Source organism: Miniopterus natalensis, chromosome 5 (assembly GCF_054644295.1).
Source record: "Miniopterus natalensis isolate mMinNat1 chromosome 5, mMinNat1.hap1, whole genome shotgun sequence".
NCBI classification, from domain to species: domain Eukaryota; kingdom Metazoa; phylum Chordata; class Mammalia; order Chiroptera; family Miniopteridae; genus Miniopterus; species Miniopterus natalensis.
In genome coordinates, this window is record NC_142085.1 from 26,418,861 (window position 1) to 26,444,729 (window position 25,869).

The window sequence follows — 25,869 nt, forward strand, 5'->3', positions numbered from 1 at the left end:
AAAATATATATTTAGAAAAATAAATCTAGGACACAGTCTTTTTTACCAGTATACAGGGTGGGGGAAAAGTAAGTTTACAGTTGGGAGTGTGCAAGAGAGTTTATTATTGTGTTATTTTCCATACAAACAACTATAAACCTACTTCTGTGCCACCCTGTATTTGAATATAATATTCACTAACAAAAATGATGTCACTCAAGGTATTTCAAGGCGAGGTCATCAAGCATTTTTTCTGCTTTTCCAGGGAGTGTCCCATTCTTTCTGTGTTTAAAGGCGGGTGTGGTTCCTCTTTTTTGTCTTAAGCTTTGATTGTCCTTTCTTCTTCTTGATATGCCCAGTAGGAACTCACCCCGAAAGCCCTTGACTCCTGTACTTTTTGAGGTCTGGGAGTCCTCATTCTTTACTAATATTGTGACCATGGAAACACTGTCGCTTGGTCCTTGGAGTTTCAAGGATGTCATCACACTTAAGGCTACTTCCGGAAGGTCCCCTGTTCTTGCTCCCTTATCCCTTGAAAAGCTTTGCCTTGGCCACACATGGATTCAGGCTGTACATTTCTGCAGTTTCCAAATTCTTATTGCAAAGAACTTGAGCCAAGATGGTTTCCAAAAATACCTTATATAAGGCATTCTCCATCCCTTACTGTTGTTTTCTGTTTATGGACCTTCTAGGAATAGTACGAAAAAAAGGCTGTTTTTAATAATGGGCTCTTTCTGATAAGGCAACACTTAAACATTATGTTCACAGAAATTTATGGTGATTATTACCTGCTACTCTTTTATGTATTCTAATTATTAACTTATTGATTGCACCTTGAGGCCTTCTACACAAAGGATGCAATTTGAATAATGCCGTGGTAATGCCATTTAATCTCAGTTTACAACTGTATTATGTTTCATTTTCAGCCCGTAATGATAGCCCCTTTCTATGGGCTCATGGCACGTATGGTTTACATGTAAATGTTGTTTTAAAAGCTTTATTTTGTTAAAATTTAGACATTCACATTCAAGGCCACTCAAAAACTTTGTGATTTTTTAAAAGATAATTTTAATTTTAATCTACTTAAAGTATAGATAAATCTATTGCCTAGAGAAAAGGGAGAGATTGTACTTTCTGATGAGGGGAGAGGATTTGGAATAATTAGGCACAGCGATGGAATTCATTTCAGTACTGTTGGGGACACATTGGATTTAGTTTAAACCACTGTTGGTAAGAGCCAAAGAATCCTTTATGTTTATCATCTAAGACCCAGTTCCTGGGTTAATCCTTTCCTGAATATCTGATCCAGCAGTGACCCCCTCACCCCACCCAACACCCCATTTAATCTCAAGTAGATTTTAAGTCTCTAAGTAGCAGAAACTCTATCTTAAATGTTTTTATACTCTCCCCACCTGCCTCACTGTATTGGGTGGAATGCAGTGGGCCTAGTGATTTCTTAATATGTATTCATTGGTTAAAAATGGTCCTAAGTATGTCAAGCTGTTACTTTTCCTCAGTAAAGTTTTCAGGATGTGCTACTTTTATTTTCCTCCCTTTCTATTTGAATTTTGCTGTAGTAATAAAGATATACTTTTCATTTATAGGAGTGTAATTGATCAGGACCATGATGTTATTCTTTCAGGGAACCCCTCCAGCAGATACTTTGCTTTTCTGACTGTGGCTTCTAAGGTGGCTTCTCCTTAGAGCAAGTGGACCCTGACAGTAGAGTGAATGATGTTTGTGGCATTTTCTCTTCATTAAAGATACACCAGGATCCTAAAAGAGAGTATTTGCTACATTGTTTATAAGGTTTATAATGAAGGAAAGGACAGCTATAAATAGGGGATATATAATATTTGAGGTTGTTGATAGACACACATGAAGTAAAAATGTCATTCTTTTTCTTGGAAATGTATGTAATATTTTTAATAGCGCTTAGAAAAGATGATTGATTTAGAGTAAATTTGCTATCGTTTGGTATGGTTAAGGCATTGGAGTAATTTGTCACAATAGAGATACTAGCATTTATCGAGTCCTGCAGAGTGTGTGACACTTTATGTAAGTATTGTATTTAATCTTCAAGGATTCATTCTATGAGAGCAGGTGTTATTATTAGCCAGATTTGCCAAGAGATACCCTGAAACTCAGTGAATTCCTTGGTGATTAGAATCCACAAAGTTCACACGACCTTTCTGTCTGCTGGGTAGGCCATACCACAGATACTAGATATGCTTTGATGGTAGTGTCTTCTTCATGGAAAGGTGGAAAATAAGAGCAGAATATGGAAAGAAACAGAAAAAGGCATTGCTGAACACCTGGAGCATTTAGTTATTACACTTGAGCCCTAAATTAAGCTAAGGGGGGGGGGGAAATCCCATTATCCTCATTTTTGGAAAGAAGTATAATTTGTTATACCAGAAAACTTTCACATTCATATTAATTAAACTCTGTCTCTACCAATGTTTTAAGGACAGTGAGTGAAAAAATGTGCCTAAGACGTAACCTTAAGGAAGTCTATACTAGACTGATATAACTTCTGTCTTATAATACAACTGTTGAATTACCTTCCAGTGAATTACAAGCTTTTTGAGCAGCAGAGACCATGGTTTTCTGAAGTTTAAATTCAAGTAACATGTGTTGGATACTTGGAAATCTTTCACATAACTTAATAAATAAAACACCAGCCTCCTGAACAGGGTGGTTCAACTTGTTTTGGAAGACAGACCAGAGCTCAGACCTCACCAGCTGCCTATTAGCTGTGTGACTGATTAGTCAGCCTCTCAACTTCAGTTTTCTCATCCCTCCAATAAGGAAGTAATGGAATTGGTATACTGCTTATTAGCGCGGTGTCTAATGTATAGTAGGTAATCAATAAAATGCCCTCACTTTAGTTGTCATTTATTCTGAGGTTGAAAGTGTTAAGTTCAGTATTAGGGCAAGTTCAAGAGAGATTACATCCACCCAGGGGACTCGGGGAGGACTTCATGGGGAAATTGATATTGGACTTGAACCTTGAAAGATGATAGGATTTGGACATAAAGAATTGAAACACATGAGTAGTTCATGATCCATGGAGTATTTGTGTAAAGGCTGTTGGTAACATAATGGAGGACCTTTTAAACCATGTTTGACTGAAGAACAGATCTATAACTTTTTTTTTTTTAGAACAGATCTATAACTTAAGTGGGTGAGTCTTATATTGAACCTTTGTAAAAGCCGAGAGCGTGTTATTAAATCTCAGTGAAAGTATTCCTGCTGGATGCTGAGAAAGTATAGGCAGATTTCATTGCTTAATGATCTTAATATAGGGAGAAAGATAGGAAAATCTAATGAATGGTTACTTGCTACATGTGTTTGGATTTTCCTTTACAATGTCAGATGTCCAAAGAAAATTGGTGGTGAGGGCTGAAATGAGATCTATTTGGAGTTCAGTTTTCTAATGAGGGCCAGCATTCTAACTTTTAGGTAGTTATTTAAAAGATAACTTTTAGGCTTTGAGGTGACACAAAGATGATTTAGATTAGTATCTCTCAAATTTTTGTGTCACACATTTTTGGGTACTTGATTTTTTGGTGGCAGGTGTAAATGATTTGTTGAAAGCATGAAAGCTCTTGCTGATATCACTTGGGACTCCCTTCAGCACTGTGTCATCATCTCCCTAGAGTTGTTGACTGCCTGACATCAGTGTGTCACATGTTTTAGTGAACTCACACAGTTTTTCCTTCCCTGTAGCTCTGCTTCTCACCCTCAGCAAGTTGTGCCTTTCAGCCTTTGTTAAAATTGTATCTGGGGACCTACTCAGTTCAGAGTCCCATCTGATTGATGTCACAATAATCATCTTTCTTCAGTTGCAGCAAAGATAAATTAACTCTTTGATCAAAATTTGAAGAACTGGTCCAAAAGAGTTCATGGAATACTTTACAGGCTAGCTCCTAGACAACATAGATGTCATAGATATTCAATATCCCTAGGGCGGTATTCCATTTTTTATTTTTATTTTTTGATATTTTAGTGCCTCAGGACACAACATGGTCCTTTAAAAAAAAATCTATAGTGACTCCCTAGGTGAACTCATTCTTTTTTAAGGTTCCTAATGTATATCTCCACCAGCCTAGCCTCCTCCCTGAGCTCTAGACCCCCAATATCCAAGTGCTTACTTATGATCTAGATTCTAGATCATACAAACACAGTGATGCTTGAAGCAAAGCACCTAAAACTGAGTTCCTGGTCCACCAGCCTACCCCAAACCAACTCCTCTTTTCCATCTCAGATAATGGCACTTCCATTCTTTCACTTGCTTAAATCAAAAACCTTCATGTACACAGTCTTTGACACATTTTTCCCCCCCCTTATCTACACTGTCAGCAAATCTCTTTGACTCAACCTTGAAAGTCCATCACTTCTCACTATCCCTACTGCCTAGTGCTGGTCCCCACCCTGCTCTCCTGTGGATTATTGCAGTCACTTCGTAATCACTTTTCCAGCTTCTCAGAAGATTTAATCAGTGTCAATAGCAGCTGGCAGGAGAGGGGCCACTGTTTAAGCCAATATTTTCCCTAAAAGGAATTAAAAATTCCTTGAAGCCCTTGGACAGAATTTCTCTTAATACCCTATAGAGTTTCATGCCCCAGATTTTGAGAAGAGTCACATTTTCCCCCTGTGTCTTGTCAACCTTAATGGAAGAGCTTCTCAGCATGGCCCCTGTGAGTATGTGATCTGATTTGAACAGCCTCTGGATGGACAGTTGCCCTGTGTACTTTAAGTATATTACTAATCTTAAAATAAGGAAAATATAAGGATGTGCATTCCTAGTATTCCAGTATACTGAAATTAATTGCATCTTCTTTTTAATGATTTGAATGAACTTCAGGATTTGGAGCTGCTGCAGGCCAGTCATCACAAACATCAGTTATTGCTGCAGAGTAAAGAAAGTGCAGGCTAGTAGAGATCTCCAGTTGAGTTACGGTAAAAAAAAAAAGCAGCTTTCTCTCTTCTAAAATAAAAAAAAATAGTTTATTAAACCTTTCTGGTTATTTTTCCTTCTGAAATTCGGGGCATAAGGTCATCCACAGATTTTATGGTTGTATATTTTGCTGTGGACTCACTAGCAATGATGGTTGACTGGTAGATTTTATATATTACTTAAAAAAGGAAAGTTCACTAATTGAGTTTTGTAGGAATTTTATATGACCTGCATATGTGTGTGTGTGTATAACTGTAACTTTTTATTTTATATTTTCCCCCAACCATGTAGACCTAAGGCCCTTTCTGACTTAGTGGCAAAGTAAGAGATACTAATGAGAATGTCTTTGAGACATAATTATGTAGATTTAAGGGAGTGATGTAGTTTTAATTATGCCCTTTAGCTAGTGTACTTGCATATTAAACTCATTCATGTCTCAGTGTATTTCCCTCTGAAACTTTGCTTTTCTCAGGCCTTAAATTGCTAATCAGCTCATGGGTATACCTGAAGGTTATGTAAGCTAAGTTGAAGACTGCCAAAGAATGTGTTTAAACTATTAATCCAAAATATACAGAATTTATAGTTAGGAAAAAAAATGGCATGTGGGTGTATAGTGTTCTTCCCTGGTTTCATAAGGATGGAATCCAGCTTTGTATGTGTATATACTTTCCCTACCTTCCTCCATCCCTAAATGAAGAACACCCTTTGGTCGTAATGGGTTGAAACATGTAATATATTGTTTCCCTTGGGCTATTCTTTTTAACCCAGGGAACCTGAAGTAAAAATAATTTCTTTTTTTAAGTTTTAATTTTTGTTACCTCTGCTTTTTTGGCTTATTAGTTTATTTTCATTTTAAGCTTCTAGATTTAGCAGACAAGTAACTACCTTGAAGCTGTGAGATGATTTATTCACTTACAGGGGAAAAGTATGAGGCTACCTAAACCCTGCTTTGTGGGTGATTTTGTTTTTATTTCTGAGAAGCTAGAATAGGGGAAATCCCTGGTAAATTTTAAGGGGAAAGGTTCTGAAAATCTTTTGAGGCTGACTTTCCTCTCAAAGAGGCAGTAAAAAAATAGAATTTAGAACAGAAGTAAGTGAATTTTCTTTAAAGGGAGAGATAGTAAATATTTTTGGTTTTTTGGACCATACAGTTTCCGTTGTGCTTACTCTGCTGTTGTAGCATGAAAGCAACCATAGACGATATATAACAACTGGACGAGACTGTTATTACTGACAAAAACAGACAGCTGTCTGGATGTGGCCTGTGGGCCAGACATGGTTTGCAGATGCCTAATTTAGAACATGTGCAAACTCAAATCCCCATATGCCCATTACCATATCAAACATTAATATTTTCCATGTTTCATTTATATATCCCTTTTTCTTTTTCTTTTAGCTGAAGTATTTAAAAGCAAACTTCAGACTGTGCCATTTGATACCTACATAGAAATTACGAACATTTTCTTACATTATTAAAATACCATTATCTTACTGCTTGGCAAAATTAACAATTTTTTTGTAACCTCTAATATCCAAGTCAAGTTTAAATATCCCCGATTGCATGCATATGTCTATCTATCTCTCTGTCTATCTTTGTTTGTTTGAATCATGATCTACATTCGGTCTTATGTTACAGCTGAGAATTGTGTCACAAATCTCTTTTAGTAATCCTTTACTTACCTCTTTCTTTCTTTTTGTTTTTTTTCAGTCTGTAACTTGTTGAAGAAATGAAGCAGTTGTTCTGTAGAATGTTTCACATTTTAGATTTGTTTGCTTCTTGTGGTGTCATTTAATTTGTTACCATATTTCCCATTTTTCATGTAAATGGAGTTAGGTGTGAAGACTTATGTAAATTCAGGGTCAACCTGTTTGGCAAGAATTCTTCGTAAGTGGCACCTCTTTTTTCATATTGTGCCACATCAGGGCGCCTATCAGTAGCCTGAATTTCACTGCAAAGTTCCCCTTCACCCATTCATCTAATGGTTTCATCCATTGAATCATCTTTCTCAAATTAATGATTTTATCTTCATTTCTACATTTACTAGCTGGAATTCTTCTGTGAAGAATGTTCTCTAGTCGTCGTGGGTACTTGATTACCCTGAAATACAGTTCACAGGGAAGGCAGTATTTTTGAATCTCATTTTATAGATTGAGATTGAGTCTCAAAAAGTCTAAGTGAATTGTCTAAAGTCATAAACCTAGTAACCTACATAGCTCAGAATCAAAGTGAAGTTTTTGATACCAGTTCTAGTTATCTCAGATGCAACACCAGTGGGAGCCAGCAAACTGACATCATAAATCCTTTGTGGTTCAGAAGTTGAAGGGTGAGAAATAGAGAGATTGAGGATAATTTCCCTTTCCTCTCTCTGCCCCCTCCCCTCCAAACACACTAAATTCAGGAAAGAGGAGGTAGTTTTATCTGATAAACTACAGAGATTGTTTTCCAGAGCAACTGACTGCTTAGAAATCAGATTGCTCTGATTCTACTCTACCATTTAGCAGCTATACCCCAACTTTTGGCAGGTTACTTAACCTTTCCATGCCCTAGTTTTCTTGTCTGTAAAATGAGGATCCTGATAGTACCTATCTTAAAGGGTTATTGTAAGGATTAAATGAAGTTGCTACAAGGAGAGTGCTTAGAACAGTGCCATGAAAAAATAACCATTCAATACCGTTTAGCTTTTCAGAAGTAAAACTGTCCCAGAGCTACACCTTTAATTCTACTTGCCATCCAAACAGTATTTGAAATAGCATAGTCGTCATTAGGAAAACAATATTATGTTGTGCTGTTGATGTGAAAAGCAATAGTATTCGGAAGGTCTTATTTCAAGGCCTAAGAAAGCACAAATCTAAAGAATGAAAACTGTGGAAGCTGCACTTGTATTAACAGTTGTAACTGCAGAGAAATTTTTTTAATTTTAGTTACATACATACATTTAGTTATTTAGTGAACTCTATGGATACTGATTGAAAAGATGTATGTAATCTGTATGGGTCTTACATTTTAGAATTTTTGTGTTTGAATTTCTTAACATGAAGAATACTTCTTTATGGAGTCTTTTTTTTCTTTTCTTTCCACAACCCCACCCTCCTGTTTGGAGTCTTAAAGCTTTTCCCAGAGCACAGTAGGAAAAGCTGTCAAATGTATGGTCATATTTATAACAGGATGTAAAATACTTTATTGTGTAGTATGACGGAAAAGCAAAATACCCTCTGCCTTTACCCCTCTTTCCATTATTCACTTGCTAGAGTTATTGGTGGTATTATTATATTTAAATTGTGTTTATAGTCATCTTAGTCATATTTGTGAGCTTTTTAAAGACACATTTTAAGAATTCCCTTTAGCACAGTATCTTTCATCATCTTATAAGGAAATGGAAGTCATAATTATATTTTTAAGATGTACTGTTGAAGTCTGTTAACAACTATCATTTTGCATTATTTTCTTATGGTTCATATTTTAAGACTGTGCCAAAGGTATGTGTATGCACTTGGTTTGAGCATAACTGTTTCTGTGTGTTCACAGCCATTTCTTCCCTGATTTGTTGTACAACATTATGAAAGTCTTTTCACTATATATTTCTTGAGTTGTCATTTATCTTTGAGCCATATCCAGAAGACAGTAGTGTTACAGATATGTGTTATCCTTCATTTAACATTTTCTGAGTATTTGAAAGTGCTTTGTATTTGGCCACACAAGTCAGAATGGGTATAGTTAGTCCAATTACCAGTTGTACAGGTAGGCAATTTTTTTAAAAAAGCAGTAATCATAGATTTTAAAAACAGGTCTGATTTTCAAATAAAGAAAAATGTACATAAAATTCTTCTATTTTTTAAAATCCTCATCCAAGGCTATGTTCACTGATTCTAGAGAGGTAGGAAGGAAGGAAGAGAGAAACACACACACCCACACCCACACCCACACATTGATGTGAGAGGGAAACATCAATCAGTTGCTTGCCCTGACCGAGGATCGAACCTGCAATCTTTTTGGTGTATGAGATGATGCTCCAACCAACTGAGCCACCCACCCAGGGCTAAAATTCTATTCTTACAAAGATATTAAGGGAATAATAAAAATGATAAGTGGGATTAAATATGAAGATGTCAAAGTCTTCAAGGGGGGTGTGCCTATCCAGGTACTTTGTTGCAGATGCAAGTATTTCCACTACTGACAAGGCCCGAGTGTTGGAAAGAGCACTGGATCTGAGGCTAAGGCACAGGCCAGGCCCTTGAATCTGCTTTGGGAGCTCTGAAAAGCTATTTACTATCTTTGGGCCACTGTTTTCTCCCCTGCAAAAGAGACGAAATAACACCTGCCCTTTTTGTAGGCTAAATAAGTTTCCTGGAGGTGAAAATTCTTTCTAAAGTGCATCAAAGTTAGGATATACTGTATTGGTTATGAGGGAGCACAGTGATAATTGTTCGGTTCTATTAAGATTTCATCATTGGATTCATCTTACGATCTCTGTCAAGATAACTACCGTCACCCAGGTCTTCCCTGGGCCCTCATCTTTGTGTGAGAGTATTAATTCATATTTTGCATTGGTTCTTGTGAGGAGCAGCAATTGTGTCTGTCAGGTGCCCAGCTCAATGCCATGTAGGTGCTCTGTGCATGGCAGCTGCCGTTGTCATTTGCTATAAAAAATTATTGATAGTTAATAAATACTCATTTTGTGCATCTTAATGTAAAGGAAAGTAAATGAGACCTTTTGGTAGAAGGAGGAAGTTGTAAGTACTACAACATGTGGCATCTATGGAAAGTATCAGCTTCTAATCATTTTTCTCCTTTAAGGTAACAGAATTAAATAAACAGTGTTGTGAAATGAAGTGAACAATATTGATTTTTTCTTAAAACCAAAACATTGATGAGTATGGTAAATAAGGAAGTTCTAAGCTTAGATTTTATTTATACTTACAATCTTTCCTTTCTCCCCGAATGCTATCGTTTACTGTGTTCATTACTCAGACTTTAAAAAAAAAACAGGACTTTAACATCAAGTTATAGAAGTAAAAGTATAATTAAATGAGAAAAATGTGCAAAGCTCACACTCTGCTATGAATTCTAACGTGAACTCATAAGCCTCCAGCTTCCATTTCAGTTCTCACTCTGCTTTGGTTGACTCTATTAGTTCCTCTTGCCTGTTATTTTCGGTGATGTGGAAATGGATTGTGTGTGCGTGAGAAACCATCTTCTTAGTTCATTTACTCATTATGGCTGCCACTGAGCCAGGGCGACTTCTTTAGGAAAGGTAATGGAAGCACTTGTCTGGAGAGTGTTAGGATCAGAGTTAACTGATGTGAAAGAGCTGTGTATAAGCCCTTTTATAGTTGCCTGTTTTATGTGGGTTTGTATTGTAGCACCAGCCAGATGCTTTTGTTTCAACTTTTTGATTGGGTGCCCTGTCAGTATTGTGGAGTAGAAAATGATTTATTATCATTTCTTTTGTGATTCCTAATGAACAAATGTCTTTAATTTCCTTTTAGAATTCATGAACTTGATAAGGTCTTGGACATCACAGTTCTTTATACATTGAGGGCTTTCTCTTGACATCTATAAACAGCATTGTTTTTTCTTATATCAAGATAATTTTTCTGATTATAAGCATTGTAAAATACTTGAGTACCTAACATTGAAGGGATTGATTCCTTTCTGGGGATTCTAATGAAAGGGTTTTGAGTGGCTTTTCAGGGTGTCCTAGAGGAACTGTAAAGGTTCTTGTCAGCTTTTTGCCTGTAAAACTGCAATTAAGTTAGGAGGAAAGTAAACCGTGCCATTCAACATATTTTCAACAACTGAATTAATTTCATGATTGGAATTAAAGCCTTGAGATTTTCATTAGAAAAAAAATATTGTCCCACATCATAATTAAGAGCTAGGTGTGGCCCTATGGCTGTATTTCATATTCTCTAATTCACAATAGCCACTTATGCTCTCAGAATGTCAAGTCATGACAATTTTTGGAAAATGTAAAAGTGTAGATATTTCCATTAGCAAAATTGATTTAATTATTTACTTACATAAAGTGAATCTAATCTTATAATTAAGGTAACTTTTGGTATAGCTGTTCATGCTGTATACACTTTATGAATAGTATAACCTACAAAAAATAAGTGACTATGATGTGTCCTTTTTAAACTTGGATAATAGGAGGGATAATTATATTTGAAAATATTGTTAGGTGCCGGTTAAAGTTTCTATTTCCAATTTGTAACACATTGATTTGGTTTGATTTGAAAAATTACATTTCAGAGCAGGTACTTTCTAGTTGCTCAGACCTGACTTCAGACCGCCGACTAGCAGCGCAGGCTTCATTAAGCTAGCTGTTTGCTTTCTCTGAACCTCAGTTCCCTCACCTATAAAGTGGTAGTGAAGCCTTGTTCATAGTATTGTTAGGATGGGAACAGAATAATATATGTAGCACAGTACCCAAAACAGCGTGAAAACTCAATAAAAGATAACTACTGCTGTGGTTAGAAAACACTTCTTCTTTGCCAGAAAGTCAACCACCAGCATAGGAATGTGAATTCACGATTATCGCTTAATTTGAGTGCTGGAGTCACTATCTCCTGAGGAAGGAGAAGATCTAGTTCACACTGCTCGTCAGTTTTTAGTGGAGATTTCGGGAAACTGTAAAGTTTGTTAATATTTAGGTTATAAAGCTGAGGAGCATTTTTAAAAATTGAAATCACCTTCAAACTGGCATCATTCTTATAATTTTTTTGCCCCCAAGATATTCACATTGGCTATTTACACATAGAATTTAACTGGAAAAGAAAACCTATTTGATTTGCATAATGATAAAATAACAAAGAAAGCCAGTGTTCCTCTAGTTCTCATGTATTGAGGTTTCAGAAACTCAAATAAAAAATACATGAAAAGCATTTTCTCATTCTTTTTTTTACATTTTGTTCATTCCCCTTTAGAACACCTGTCATTTCTGTCAGAAGATTTTGCATAAACAGAATTTTACTTCATTATTATTTTGTGTTTTGAGATGGCAAAATTAGAAATGGCATATCTTTTTTAAATTAGCATCAAAGCAGAAGTTCATACATATCAACAAGGTAATGAATAGGAATTATGTCGTCGTTGCCCCCCCCCCCCCCCCCATGATCTCCCTGCCCTATAGTTAGAGCACACAGAAGCGAACAGCATTGTCTGCTTAAGAAACACAGTGAAAGGCTCACAAAACCAAAAGGTGTTTTGGGGATTCCAGCAAATTTATACTCATTCTTAATTGGGTTCATAGTTTCTATAAATTTAAATTTATAACCCCATCCCTTAGGGGGAGGGGTTGTCATGGGCAATGCATGTAAACTCTGAGTCACCAGAATGGAGCTGTCTGGATTCATGTGTAATCTGTGGGAGGAACCCCCAGCCACCCCTGGTTCTGCTTTTATTTGTTGAAATACTTCTCTGTATCTGTCTTACCATTTATGAACATTTTGCATCTCTGATTTAGATTTTTTAAAACCATGCCTTTCATCTTCTGCCTTCTTCTTCAGTGTCCAGTACTCTACAGTCTGATTCTTTAAGGAAAAAAAGTTTAATTAATGAACAAGATGCTTTCAGTGTCGTATAGCAAAAAAGAGGAGAAAAAAGAGATTAAAGCTTTTCATTTTGCTCTGCTCAATCCCCAGTTGAATGGAATTGTGCTGAGTGGCAGCCAAAACCATGGACTTTGAGATTGTTTCAATATTGAATGAAGGCTCAGCTGAGAGAGATGGGTTTTAGTGCATTTTTCCCCCTTAGTGGAATTAGGGTGATTTTCCTTTGCACATTGTGTCACCTCAATTTAACCACTAAACAACTTGGGCTAGTTGGTCGAGTAGCTTAATTTTGCAGGTTTGTGGGATCTGATGTTTTCATAATAGAAGGGAAGAGTTGGTGATAATCCTCTGAACCGTTGAGGAATTGAATTTTAATAGCTCATTGTACATGTATATGCGATTTTATGTCTATAACTGTGGAATGTAACACATAATTTTTGAAGATATTCACTATAAAGGATAGTGGGTGTAAGACAGAGGGATTTAAGGAAATGGAGAGAAGTCTCTGCTATCACACTCACTGTCCAGTTGGATTTAATATAATTAAAGAAGAGAAACCTAAACCACATGATGGGTACAATTCATTGCCTAACATAAGTCAGAGCACCAGGATTTTTGAAATGTGAGTTATTTAGTGTTATAGGATAAAACATTTTTCGGCGTATATATAAATCATGCAATGGTAGCTGCTTGATGGAAAGCTTCTCATTAGCGCCTACTAAAGTTTCTAAAGTGATATTGTGCTTTTATTTCTTTAGAAACAAATTAAGTGTATCAACTTGATTTGAGAATTATTAGCATTCAATAAATTACTCTTTAAAGCTGCACATCAAAATATTACACCTGAAATTTAATGCGTGTGATGTTTCTCATTACGGTTCTGCTCATTTGTGTGCCATGTAGAACACCAGAGGTGGCTTTCAGATCTTAAAGAAAATTAATCTACATATTTAGCTGCTAGTAGACTTGTGATTCTAGAAATTGTCATATCAGGACGCCATTTATTTTTATTATCTTGTCATTTAAATCATTAAGTTCAAATTAATATGTACTAAGAGGTCTTATTTCAGGAACAGCTTTTCTTTGAGAAACAGAACGGAAAATGATAATTTATAGTAAGTGCTTAATTTATGACATGATAAACTGGAAAAGATTGATACTGCAGAAATGTTTTGAAGCTGTGTGTGTGTGTTAGGAGGAGAGGTGTTCACATGATTATCTGGGTAACTATCAGTAAAATTATAAGCAATTGGATTTTTAAAAAAAGTTTCTAAATGTGACATATTATAGAAAAAAGTTAAATTAAGGGGAAATTCCTAATGTAATTTGATACCATAGGAACATACTTATGAATGCACATATATAATATTTGTGTGTAGTTGGTGACAGACATGTTGTGATGAATTGAGCATAAAGGTGAACTTGGAGACTTTCAGTTGTTATCTCTTCTGCTGTGACTTTGGAGAAATAATCTAACTGTGACTCAGTTATTTTAGCTATAAAATGGTGATTGTGATACTGAGAAAGGTACTGCAGATGTATTCAAAGTCATCTGCTTATATAATTTACAAGAGGCTATCCTTAATTTTCTAATTACTTATAGGAAATGTCAGGGAAAGGTCATTACAGTCATCACCACCAACAGTAAATGTTTATTCAGTACCTATAATGCACTGTGCAGGAAAGGAGCATGAGACCCTAGCTCCTAGCTCTGAAAAGGAGCAAGGACCAATTTTGGGCTCCTCCACTCACTCTGCTCTACTCTTTTTCTAGAAAGAGCCATTTTTCTAGCTCAGGCCCAGAAGAGAGACTGTGAAATGAACAATTATAGTTTATTGTTCCTTTGATAAGTATTAGGTGAACCCGTAAGAAATTGCCATTTATGTAGATAAAAAATGTGTAATGTTATGGCAGTTGCATTTGGTCCCATTTAATATTTACAGAACCACTGGTATGTGGCAGGCATTGTTGTAGGAGCTAAAGGCACAGAAGTTAACAAAATAAATAATTCCCGTCTTCCTGGGGATTGCATTCTCATGGGTTGTCCAGGCCCTCCTCTCTTACTCTACACTCACATCTATCCAACTGCCTTCTCTACATGTCCCCTTGGGTCCCAAATAGGCATGCACACATGTTTAAACCAAGCTCCTGATGAATAAACAATACCTTAGATTTTATTTGTTTCATAGATAGAAATCACGGGTAGGATCTTGAATGTATGACCTCGCCCAAGAGCTCTCTCTCTTTTCTCTGTGTCAAGATGATAGAGCCAATAAACAAGGCAGTAAGTAATTTCTAAGGCACCAAATGGTGGTTTTTATCTATTGAATTTTAAAATGTACCCAGACATGAAAATGGAGCCTGGTGGACTGCTAAACACAGCTATGATGTATTTGCTCTTCCTAATACATCACGACAAGCTATTCTGTATCCTTCACTACACTTGGTACATAGCTAAGACCTGTCGTGATCCAGTGAATGAGCTCTGGAAAGGGAATCAACAGAGCTAGGCTGGACTTTCAGATTTCCTGTTGAGGAATCTGTTATTCAGGTGCCCATCAGGAAATACAGTAAGTTAAGTTCCTACATACTTTAATGATATGGTGAAAGTAAATGAGATACTTACCAAGGGGGCTACCAATTCACTCTTTAGAAGGGTGAGATTTGTATGTAAGGTATAGGTAATAACAGTTTTCATATTCAGAGTTAAATATAAACTATGCAGTTTTTTGTTTTTGTTTTTCTTGACTAAAGTACTACAGACTTCAACATTTTGTTTTGAGCAAAACCCAAAAAACTTTGTTTTGAAATGTCTCAAACTATCTGATTTAGTCTTTGCTCCATAAGCGGATTATTCTCCCCAGCTGTTCTTCAGACCATGTTCATTATAATATATTATTGATATATTGATTTTTAAATTAAATTCCTGTTCATGGATATATAAAAGATCTGTTACCCTAAAGTATCTTCTAACATTTAAAAATATGTGCTTTAAGAAATATATTTTCCTGGTTTATCTTGTCATCCTTTCCTCTTATGTCCCTTATATATAGTTAATTCAAAAGAACAGCATGGCGAAATGAATTTAGCTTCTTAATGACATAGCACATCAAAGGTGAGAAGCAAACAGATATCCTGAAGCTATACAATAAGTTTACATAGCCTTCCCTTGCTAGAGCCTTCTTCCTGCATTGCTGAGAACACAGTCCATCAATAATTCAATTTAATTACATTTGGTTACTAGAAAGCAGCCACTTTGTTTTGAGACTTTAATTCTGATGCCTGTGAGTAACGTATCAATAAAAGAGGAAAGGAGGAAGTATTTTTCTTCTGTCATGAATATTTTATTATTTCTCAGATATTTCCCTGGAGTTTGATATGCTTTTCCTTTGTATTAAATAATATTTATATATTGGTTATGTAGGTAACTGATATAATGTTGCAAGAAAAAACAGCACTAAAATAAATCTGAAAATTCACTTAAGTTTTCTGTGCTAGGTATCTTTGAATTATATAAGAGAACACCTATGCCTGTTGAACAACCTTTGCAACAAATCAGCCTTTCTTAGACTTTATGTTGGGAAGCTTAGCAGTGTGTTGTAATTTGTAGAGTTCTGCAAGACTTGCTGGATGTTACAGTAAATTAAAATGGCTTTACTTAAATATATAGTAATTTGCCCTCTATTATTATGCTAGAAAACCTTTTGTTTCCCTCCCTTATACCACATATTTTAAGCAAGTTGAAAATTATGACTAAGTTCTAATAACAGAAGATATTTTTAGAATCGTTGCCACTTTAAAATTTTAATCTAGTTTCAGAAGAGATGACCTGTATTTACTGGATGACAAATGCATTTATGTGTGTTCATCATAACATGGTAGAAGGAACGTGAACTTTGAGCAAGTCATAGAAAGATCTCTGTCCCGACACAACATTCTACCTCATTGTTCCAAGCCTCAATTTTCCAGGCTGTAAAATGGGGATAATGCCACCAATTTCTTAGGGTTGTTAGGAGAATAAAATGAGATAATCTGTGTTATGCCTAGCCCATTACAGAAAAGTTGCAAAAATAGCCCCAAGAGTACCATATACACTTTACCCAGTTTCCCCTAATATTAACAATCTTACATAGCTATTACAGTTATCAAAATCAACACATTAGCAAACAGTACAATGCTTTTAACTAGCGGCTTGATTCAGATTTCACCAGTTGTCTCACTAATGTCTTTTTGCTGCTCCAAGATTGATTCCAGGGTTGTATACTGATTGCATTTAGTTGTTCTGTCTCCTTAATCTCTTCCAGCCTGTGACAGTTTGTCTTTCATGACCTTGATACTTTTGAAGGGTTGTGGTCAGGCTTTTGTTTTGTTTTGTTTTGTTTTTATTTGTTTGTTTGTTTTTGGTAGACCGTCTCTCACTTTGGGTTTATTTATTGTTTTCTCTGGATCAGATTGAGGTTATGCATTTTTGGCAAGAATACCACAGAGTGATGTTCCCTTCAGATTGCCTCAATATCAGGGGCATATGATATCAACATAACTAATTACTTGATCACTTGGTTAAGATGGCATCTGCTGAGTTTCTCCACTGTAGAGTTTCTATTTTCTCTTCAAAATGTTTTGGGGGAGTTACTTTTAGACTGTATAAATACCCTGCTTACTAATTTGGCATCCCTTGGTGGACCTTGCCTGCGATTAGAATTAGCATGGTGATCAAACTGCTATTTTCTCTTCCCTGTCCTCCTATATTTATTAATTGGAATTCTTCTGAAAAGAAAAGCTGTCCCCTTTCCCCCACTTACTTATTCAGTTACTTATATCACTGTGTACCCATGGATAGTCTGTGAATTAAACATTCCTTTCTGTGCTCTAATTCAGTGCTATTGTTGTTTATTTTGTGGCTCAGATTGTTCCAGCTTTTGCATTTGGGAGCTCTTTCCGGTTGGTTCCTGCACCCTTCTGACACACCCCGTCCTGCCCCCCCCTTTTTTAAAATTTAAATTTAAATTTAAATTTTTAAATTTTTGTTTAAAATATTACAGATGTCCCTTTTTCTCCCCAATGACCCATTCCACCCCATCCCACCACCCTCCCCAGTCCCTCTCCCCACCATTGTCCGTTTCCTTGGGTTGTGCATATATGCATATAAATTCTTTGGTTATTCTCTCCCCCTCCACCCACCCGCCCTCCTCTATCCCTCTAACATTCATCAGCCTGATCCATGCTTCCATGTCATTGAATCTATTCTGTTCATCAGTTTATTAAGTTCTCCTGTTCCCTTTTGAGCACTTCCTCTCTCGGCAGCAGGAGATGCTCCTGGCTCACGTTGTGGTTTCCCTGCCCTGGTCCTAGAATCAACCTGTTCTCTAAAAAGCCTTGTAAATTTAATTTAAAAATAAATTAGCCATCTCCCACCTCACATACATTTTCTAATTCTTGATGTAATGTTTTGTGAGTTTCTCGTTTGGTCTCCTGTAGATGCAGCCTTAGGAAATTCAGTCTTAACAAGTGGAAACTATTGGTTTCTAACTTTTGGAGAGAAATAGAACACTTGCCTATGACAGAAAGCAGCAAACAGAGCTTCAGTTTGTCTCTGAAATTGTAGAGGAACAATTTGGCTTGTCACTGTAAATTAAAACTTTATCTCATGCCATTTGTCATTACAGGGCATGGTACATTTGTCTACCATTTATTGCTAGCTTTTAAAATCTAATGTAATTTTCTCTTTTGGTCATCTCTTATGTAGCCAACTTAGATGACTAGAAGATGACATGTAATCTATAGTAAGTGAAATATCTCACTATATTGTGGTGACTTTGGGGAAACTAATTATTTTAGCAGTTCATTTTTAGAGTTATTTTAGAACTAATTTTATAATTAGGATGGAAGTAAAAGTGTGCTAAAGATGTTTTTGTTTTAGTAGAGAGTTTATTTATTTTTGGCATTCATAAAAAGATGTGTATTTTAATATGCTATGAGTAACCACTAGAGGGTGGTCATGGGTAACCAATTACCCATTTGCAATTTATTCAAGATGCTCTGACACTCAAAGATTAGCAATACCAGCAAGCGGAATAAAAACAAAACTGGGCTGAAAATATTAATATCATACAAAATTCAGTACAAGGGGAAAGGTATTATGCAGGACAAATATATGTTTATAAAACATATACTTCACCAGGAATATATGACGATTCTGAACCTTTATGCATCCAGAAGCATATCATTGAAATATATCAATATACATGTGAATATTTAAGTGTGAATATTTATAATTTTATTTATAATAAAAATATTTAGCATTTCTCAACATTTGTAGGATTAGGGAATTACATTTTTGTAATCACCCTGATAGCTCTTCAAACCTTAGACTTACTACATATAACATTGTGTGTATGTATTTACGTGTATAATATATATATATTTATGGTTGTGAGTAGTATCTTGAAACATTTTTAATGATCAAGCTAGATCCTTAAAATTCCATCGTAACAGAAATTTAGTTATAGAAAATATTCACTGTGGATTAAAGTTGCCAGATACAGCAATCTATAAAAGCAAAATATAGGGAGAAAAACTGACAAAAAATCCTGGGAAAATAAGTAAATAGGATTAAATGAATCTAGCAGCAGTTGAATAAATTTACATTTAATTTTTAATTCAGAATGTTTATAAAAATCCATCCTTATATCTGTGCAGAAGAGGGAGCCTTTCCTTGGAGATGAGAAGCTCTTGTCAACGAACTTCTGTGTAGTCTTTAACTGAGATTTGGATGATGTTTTTGGTTTGCTTCCCTTATTTTCAGTGAGTAAAAAGACCAATGTATTCAAGCTGAGCCAGCTCACCTTGGACTACAGCATCCTACCTCAGGCAGCCAGTGCCTGTGATTTTTCTGGTGATGTTTGTTTTATGTTGGATCTTTTCCTACCAGCGAGGGAGTGACTAAATTGACCACATCTCAGGAGTTACTAAATTTTCTTTTAGGCTCTAAGTATGTGATTCAGTAAATACATTTTAGTGAATGAAAGGTTGTTTGTAGTTTCTGTCTTCAAATTTGGGCAAATTATATTTGGAATCTTGATATAATTTTCATTGTTACGTCAGTGGTTGTTATCAGTGAGTGAAGTATACTTTTCTAAAACAAGTGTTCTAGGTGAGATGCTAAAAGTTCTATCATTAATATGTCCTCTTAATATCAGGCACAGTAGCTGAACAGATAGCCAATTAAAATAACCTACCCAACTCCTCCAGCCCATTTCCTCCAGGTTGAATTGTTAACACCTCCATATAAATATTAAGTTGGAGTATTATTGATAGGAATTTGCTAAATCTCTTGTCAGTGAAAGTTAACAAAGTAATAAATAGATTAGCCTTCAGTCCTCTGGTAGGGACGAGTCAATGACCATACAGTACAAAAAAGATTCCTAACAGTTCGCCCTCGTGAACGTTTAGTGAGCAGCTGCAGTGTGCTAGGCTTTGTGTTCAGCATGGGGTCTGCAGATGTGGATGAGAGGTGCTGAAACAGGCAGTGCAGGGCTTCTTCCCTGACTCGCCTTGCCAGGTAGGGTCACACCCTCTCTTCCTTGCTGTCTGCGTAGTAGTAGCTGTGCTAGATAATTTCTAAAGCCTGTTCCAGCTCTTCACTCATGATTCTGATGAGCAAGCTATATTTGCTAAAGCCCCAGATCGCGTTTCCAGTTAAATAAGCGGTGGTGTGTTCTGCATTCTTTTCTCTCCATTTTTCATACCCCTTTTCTCTGACTGTTCTCCAGTTCCTGATCATGTTTCCAACTAGAATATTATAGGAGGAGGACTACCAAGTGTGCCTAGTAATTTGAAAGCATGCAGAAACACTGTTTAGTGGTTTTTTTGTTTTTTGTTTTTATTTCAAATGTGTAACTTCAGATTTGCCATTTTTTTGTTATTCTAAAATTATGGTAAATTAGAAACCAAATAAATGATTTGCTAGTGGCTCGTTAGACTTACCATTTCTTTTGAGAGGATACAGTTTTCTCTGGTTTTCACTAGAATCAGAATCATTTTGTTCTATTGTGGTTTGCTCTGACTTTCACATGTCCTTGAAGGAACTGATGACAGTGGTGAAGCAGCCTACAGTTGAATGCTTTCCACGGGTAACTGACAGTTGCCTGTATTCATTCATTCATTCATTCATTTTTCCACCTATAATATTGTAGCATTTTTTACAAAGCAGAGACCAAGATTTTAATTCCAGATTTTCCACTGGAATTAAAATACTTCTAAGTATTTGAAATAACTGTTTACTCCACCTCCTGAAACCTTGATTTCCTCATTTATAAAATAGGGATACCTAACTTCTGTACCTTCCAGGTAATAAAGAGTCTAAGAACCATCATTTTGTCACTGCTAAAGGTCTATAGAAATATAAGCCCTTAGTAGTGAAACATCACTATTACTTTATTTTTATTGTTAATAACAGTATTGCATTTGTTCTAGATTATCCATTAAGAATTTATAAATGATATTCTTTATTTAATGTCTAACTTAATAGATACAGTTAGAATGATGTGCAGATCACATGGCCCTAGGTCACAGATGACCCTCAGACCTTGTTTTCTGAGTCTACTGGATACAGTCTTATATAGTAGAACATGAAAAAGGGAAGCGTCACCCACTGGCCCACAGACAACCTACATCTTGAGCAGATAGCTTTCCACTTTGTCTGATGATTATGGCAGGTTTTCTGATGCACAGTTAATGTTTCTATGTATTGGCTTCACTGAAAGTGGTCTGCTTACTCAACTACCTTATCAAATCACACACCATCATTTTATTGAATACTTTTCCTGTGGGTTTTGACATTTAACTATTTTCTTACAAAGTGGCCAATCAAAATTTAAAAATTTTAGCTTGACCCTGCCTCAGGGGAAATTTGAGGGAAAGAAAATCTGCTTACTCTAGAATTGAAAATGTTCTTGGTGACTGCAGGGAAAGGGATTAGGATGTGAAGATGGAGAACATATGTCCTCCTTTTTTTGGACAAAACTGAAGGGGAGAAAAACACCCTTTTTTCTCTACTCAAGTTCTCCAGCTGGGGCCCGTAAATTAGACGGACAGAAGACAGATTTACAAGAGATAAACAAACAGATGTGCCTGCTTTCTCACTTTTCTTGAGTTCCATTGTTAACATTGTGCCCGTGAAAATAACTCACTGCTGACTTTGGCAGAAATACAGATGAGGTGTTGCCAGTGCCACAGCTGGGGTGGCAGGGCTAATTTGGGAGGTTGCACACTGCCACTCACCCGCTTTTGACCAGTGTGGCTTTGCTGGCATCTCCCATCACTGGATGGAGTAGGGTGGAGGAACCAAGGTGGAAAAGGGTGTTCTTCACCTAGTTCCCATATAAATACTTAGAGGTGTTCCCCTGAATTGTAGATATGGACACTTAGAAAGTGTGCTCTGAAAAACATCTCTGCAATGTTACAAGAGTTTGCTAGTCTGAAAACTAGAGAGGACTACTTTTGTGCTTAATATGCAGATAGTCTGAAAGCTTAGTAAGGTCTAAATTCTATGCATATATACACACAGGCAGTAGGTACATAAATTGGAAAGAAGAGGGAGGTGAAAAATACTAATAAGCTTTCCATCCTTTTGAGAGAGTAGCTTTCTGTTACATTATCAAAATAGCTGACCAAGAAGTTCTTTCAAAGTGTTTTCTGATGAACATCCAGAAATCTTGTATCTATTTAAATTCAGTTCATACCTAAAAGTTTGCACAAAGTGATTGACAATAATGTTTATGACTTACAAAACAAACAGAAGTTGTTTGTGAAAGATGTGTGCTGGAACTTCTAAATGTTCTTGTTTTCACCAGTGAAATTTAATGTTGGTTTGAAAGTTTGTCATTTTTGAAAGTTTTCTTTACGTTGAAATGCCTTTTGTTTTCCTGGTTGTAGATTTCTGTGGGCAGATAGGTATTTGTGAAGCCATAAGCTACTGGTGACTGAAAATTCCAGCAGTCTTTTTGGGTCAACTTAAAAAGGGGGGGTGGGGGGGGCATCTGTAATACTTTCAACAATAAAGATAAATTTTTTAAAATCTCACCCCAAAAATGACACAATATCGTCCCATCTCTTACTCTGATTATCTTTCCTACTTTAAAGTATTGGACAGCTTAGTCCCACTACACCTAGCCTTTCAATAAATGTTAGTTCCTTTTTTTCTTCCTATCCCACCCATTTCAAAGTCCTTTCTATTCCACTAGCTTGTTTTATATAAACATGGAGTCAGGAATTCCAGGTAGGAGGCTATGGCAGTAGTTCATTCATCATGCAGAGGAAGGGGTTATGTTAACAGGCACTTCAGAAGTCGAATGGATAGGGTGTAGGAATTCTGGGGGAACACAGATTAGATGGGTAGAGAAGCAGCTCAACTGATTTACTTCTAGTATAATATTTAGAATTAATCAAGAAATGGGCAAATTGATTATTCTCAGGAAAGGATTAGCCTCATCTTTACAAATGTAAATGTGAGCTAGCTGTTTCTACCTGAGAAATTTGTTTCTTGTAAGTTTTGCCCCTTAAAAAAATTATTTGTATCATAAAGGACCCAAATGCTGTCTGTGATCTGAATGTATATCTGCCTATGAATGCTGAATTTACTTGAGAAAATATCACTCTGTGCTCTTTGATTCTAGCTGGCCTTGCTGACACCACTAGTACAATACCGGTTTATTTTGTTTCTTCTTTCTTTTTCCTCCCATCAGTTTGATAAAGGCTACTCTTACAATATCCGTCATAGCTTCGGAAAGGAAGGCAAGAGGACAGACTATACACCTTTCAGTTGCCTGAAGATTATTCTAAACAATCCGCCAAGCCAAGGGGATTATCATGGTAAGTGCTTCCACTTGACATGTTTGTGAAGTACAGAAACCCAAGAGCTCTGTGGGGAACGCTGAAACAGGGTGATGGCATTTTGCATTACTGACAGGAACTAGTTTGCAGCTCATGTCAGTCATCAGTGTCAGGCTAGAGCTCCATTACTCTTCTGCCGATTTGTCTTGTTACTGAAGTAGGTCAGGCAAGAGGAATTCATTTGGCTGTGCTAAAGTTTATGCTGGACCCGGCTCTTTAGTCCTCAATTTCCCCACCGCCAGCTCGTCTCTTGTCTCTCTCTCGTGTTCTGCGAGTGTCTTGGAAGACTGACACAAGTTCTGCAAAGCTTTTTGAAATGGAATACCTAAAGTTTAGAATAGTAGATTCATTAATTTTCAGAAGACAACTGAGGAAAAGTGTTTTTTATTCTCATTACTATCATCTGATTAACAAACACCGATTGAGGAATTGAGCAACTCATGGTATCAAACATTATCAATTTGCCTGAGTTGTAGGTTAAAAAAAAAAGTGTTAAACTATTTCCTGTAGACTTCTGAGTTCGACAACTTTTTTCTAAAGTAGTTCCCTGAGCATACCTTGAAAAGCTCATTTATCTGGTATGTCAGAGAATGGTTTAATAGTGTATATTAGTATTAGTATATTTTCTAGATTACCTAAGCAGTAAGCAGTGTATATATCAAAAAATAGTTTGTTTTAGCACCTTAAATGAAACTCTTTTTAGAAAGATCACACACATTTACATTATTAAAGATTATATAATCACAAAGAGAATTTTAAGAAAGATGCCATATGTGTACATAGCATTAAAAAGATGCTTGTACATTCACATTTTATAGATGAAGAGGCGGTAGTGTTGGTGGTATACACAGTGAGTGATTCTTATCACTTGTCAGTTACTTAACGTACCTTTTAGAAATGAATATTCTCAAGCCCCACCCTTAGACATATAAACTCAGATATATTTATATTAAGTTCCCCGGATGATTTTTATGTTTTCTAAACTTTGAAAACCATTGGCCAGATACTTCTGTTGAGAAAGCCTCTAGCTTTCCTTAGCAGCCACAGCAGGTAGGTAACTTACATTGAGCTTAGCCAAGTAAAACTTCTCCCAGGGGTTCTTTTGTCAGTTTCTAAGTCCTAGCTTTTGTCACTTATTTTGTTGATTTTAGCTAAAATGCAGGATTTTATATTTCTTATTCCTGATAAATTGTATCTTATTTATTCCAGCCTATTCTGTTTGTTTTATTTTGTCTTTAATTTGAACTATCAGTTAAAAAATATTATACTTAGCAAACACTTAATGATTTTATATTATTTACAGGCACATTTATCTATCGTTTTGTTAAAGTTAATAAACTTCATTTTTTTAGAGCTATTTTAGGTTCACAGCAAAACTGAGCAGAATGCACAAAGAATTCCCAGATAGCTCCTACCCCCCACTTGCACAGCCTTCCTGCTATTGACATCCCGCACCATAGTGCTTTGTTATGTGTAATCGGCTGTTGCTGGGTGTAGCTGTTTTATAGATATTAACTATGTCCAGTTGACTAACTGATGGTTCTGTTGAGTGCAACTATACTGTTGCTTATTTTCTGCCTGCTGGATCTGCCCATTTCATTCATCTAAATCTCCTTGCAGTTCTTAGTCTTTGCCTCATATTGTTAGGTGCATAAGCATTAATTGAATAAAGCATATACTATGGATTTTGTGAATTTCATAATTTGTAGGAATCCATAGTGTCACTATCATGGATGTTTTTCTTTGGAGTTAAGATTTTTGGTAAACACATCTGTTTGACCTGTAGGCTCTATTCCATTATTTTTGCCAATTTCCTGGTGATTTCATTAAAAATGCACAGTTGTTTCTAATTAACTTATAGATCTATCATCTGTATGACTGAAAAAAATAATCTGGCATCCTGTATTAAATGTTAAATTAAGCATTTTGACTTGTCATTGCAGTTTCTTATTAAAATATCTAAAATTGTCCAAATTTTGGCCCAATACAGCTTTTACATTTCAATTCTTGTGTGTTCTTATTTATGCAGGTATTTTTAGTAGTGCATCCTTATTTTTCTCATGAAATAATATAGAGATGATATGTATTGACTATAATTTGTTTTTCTATGAAATGGTTTCTTATTTGTCTATCTCATTCCCACCCATGATTGATCTAAATTTGTATCATTTCTACACAATGGGAAATGGGTATAGAATTTACATCTGAAAATGATGTGAGATTTTTATATTTCTTAGTTTGCACATTTTTCTTCTTGTTTACACTATCTCCCTTCTCTAGTATGCCTTTCAGGTAATTTTTTAACTAGAAAAAAAAAAAGTGCCATTACTTAAAGTTTCTAGATAAACTATTTTATAGCTACTTGGTGATTATGTTTGCTTACTAGCAAGCGGCACAGTTAAAATTGTTTCCTCTTCCTGGTGAATGAGCAACTCAGCCTGAGATGCTCTAATGTTTTATGTAGCTCTTGAGCCTGTAGT

The 25,869-nt window shown here is 35.9% G+C and overlaps 1 protein-coding gene across 2 annotated transcripts in view; it reads left to right on the plus strand.

The window, feature by feature from the left end:
- PRIM2 (DNA primase subunit 2) overlaps nucleotides 1–25,869 on the plus strand; it is a 235,589-nt gene that overhangs the window by 174,348 nt on the left and 35,372 nt on the right. For both annotated transcript variants that reach the window (XM_016197235.2, XM_016197234.2), the window contains exon 11: nucleotides 23,242–23,368. In XM_016197235.2, the coding sequence (XP_016052721.2) occupies nucleotides 23,242–23,368 (127 nt within the window). The remainder of the gene's footprint in view (nucleotides 1–23,241; nucleotides 23,369–25,869) is intronic.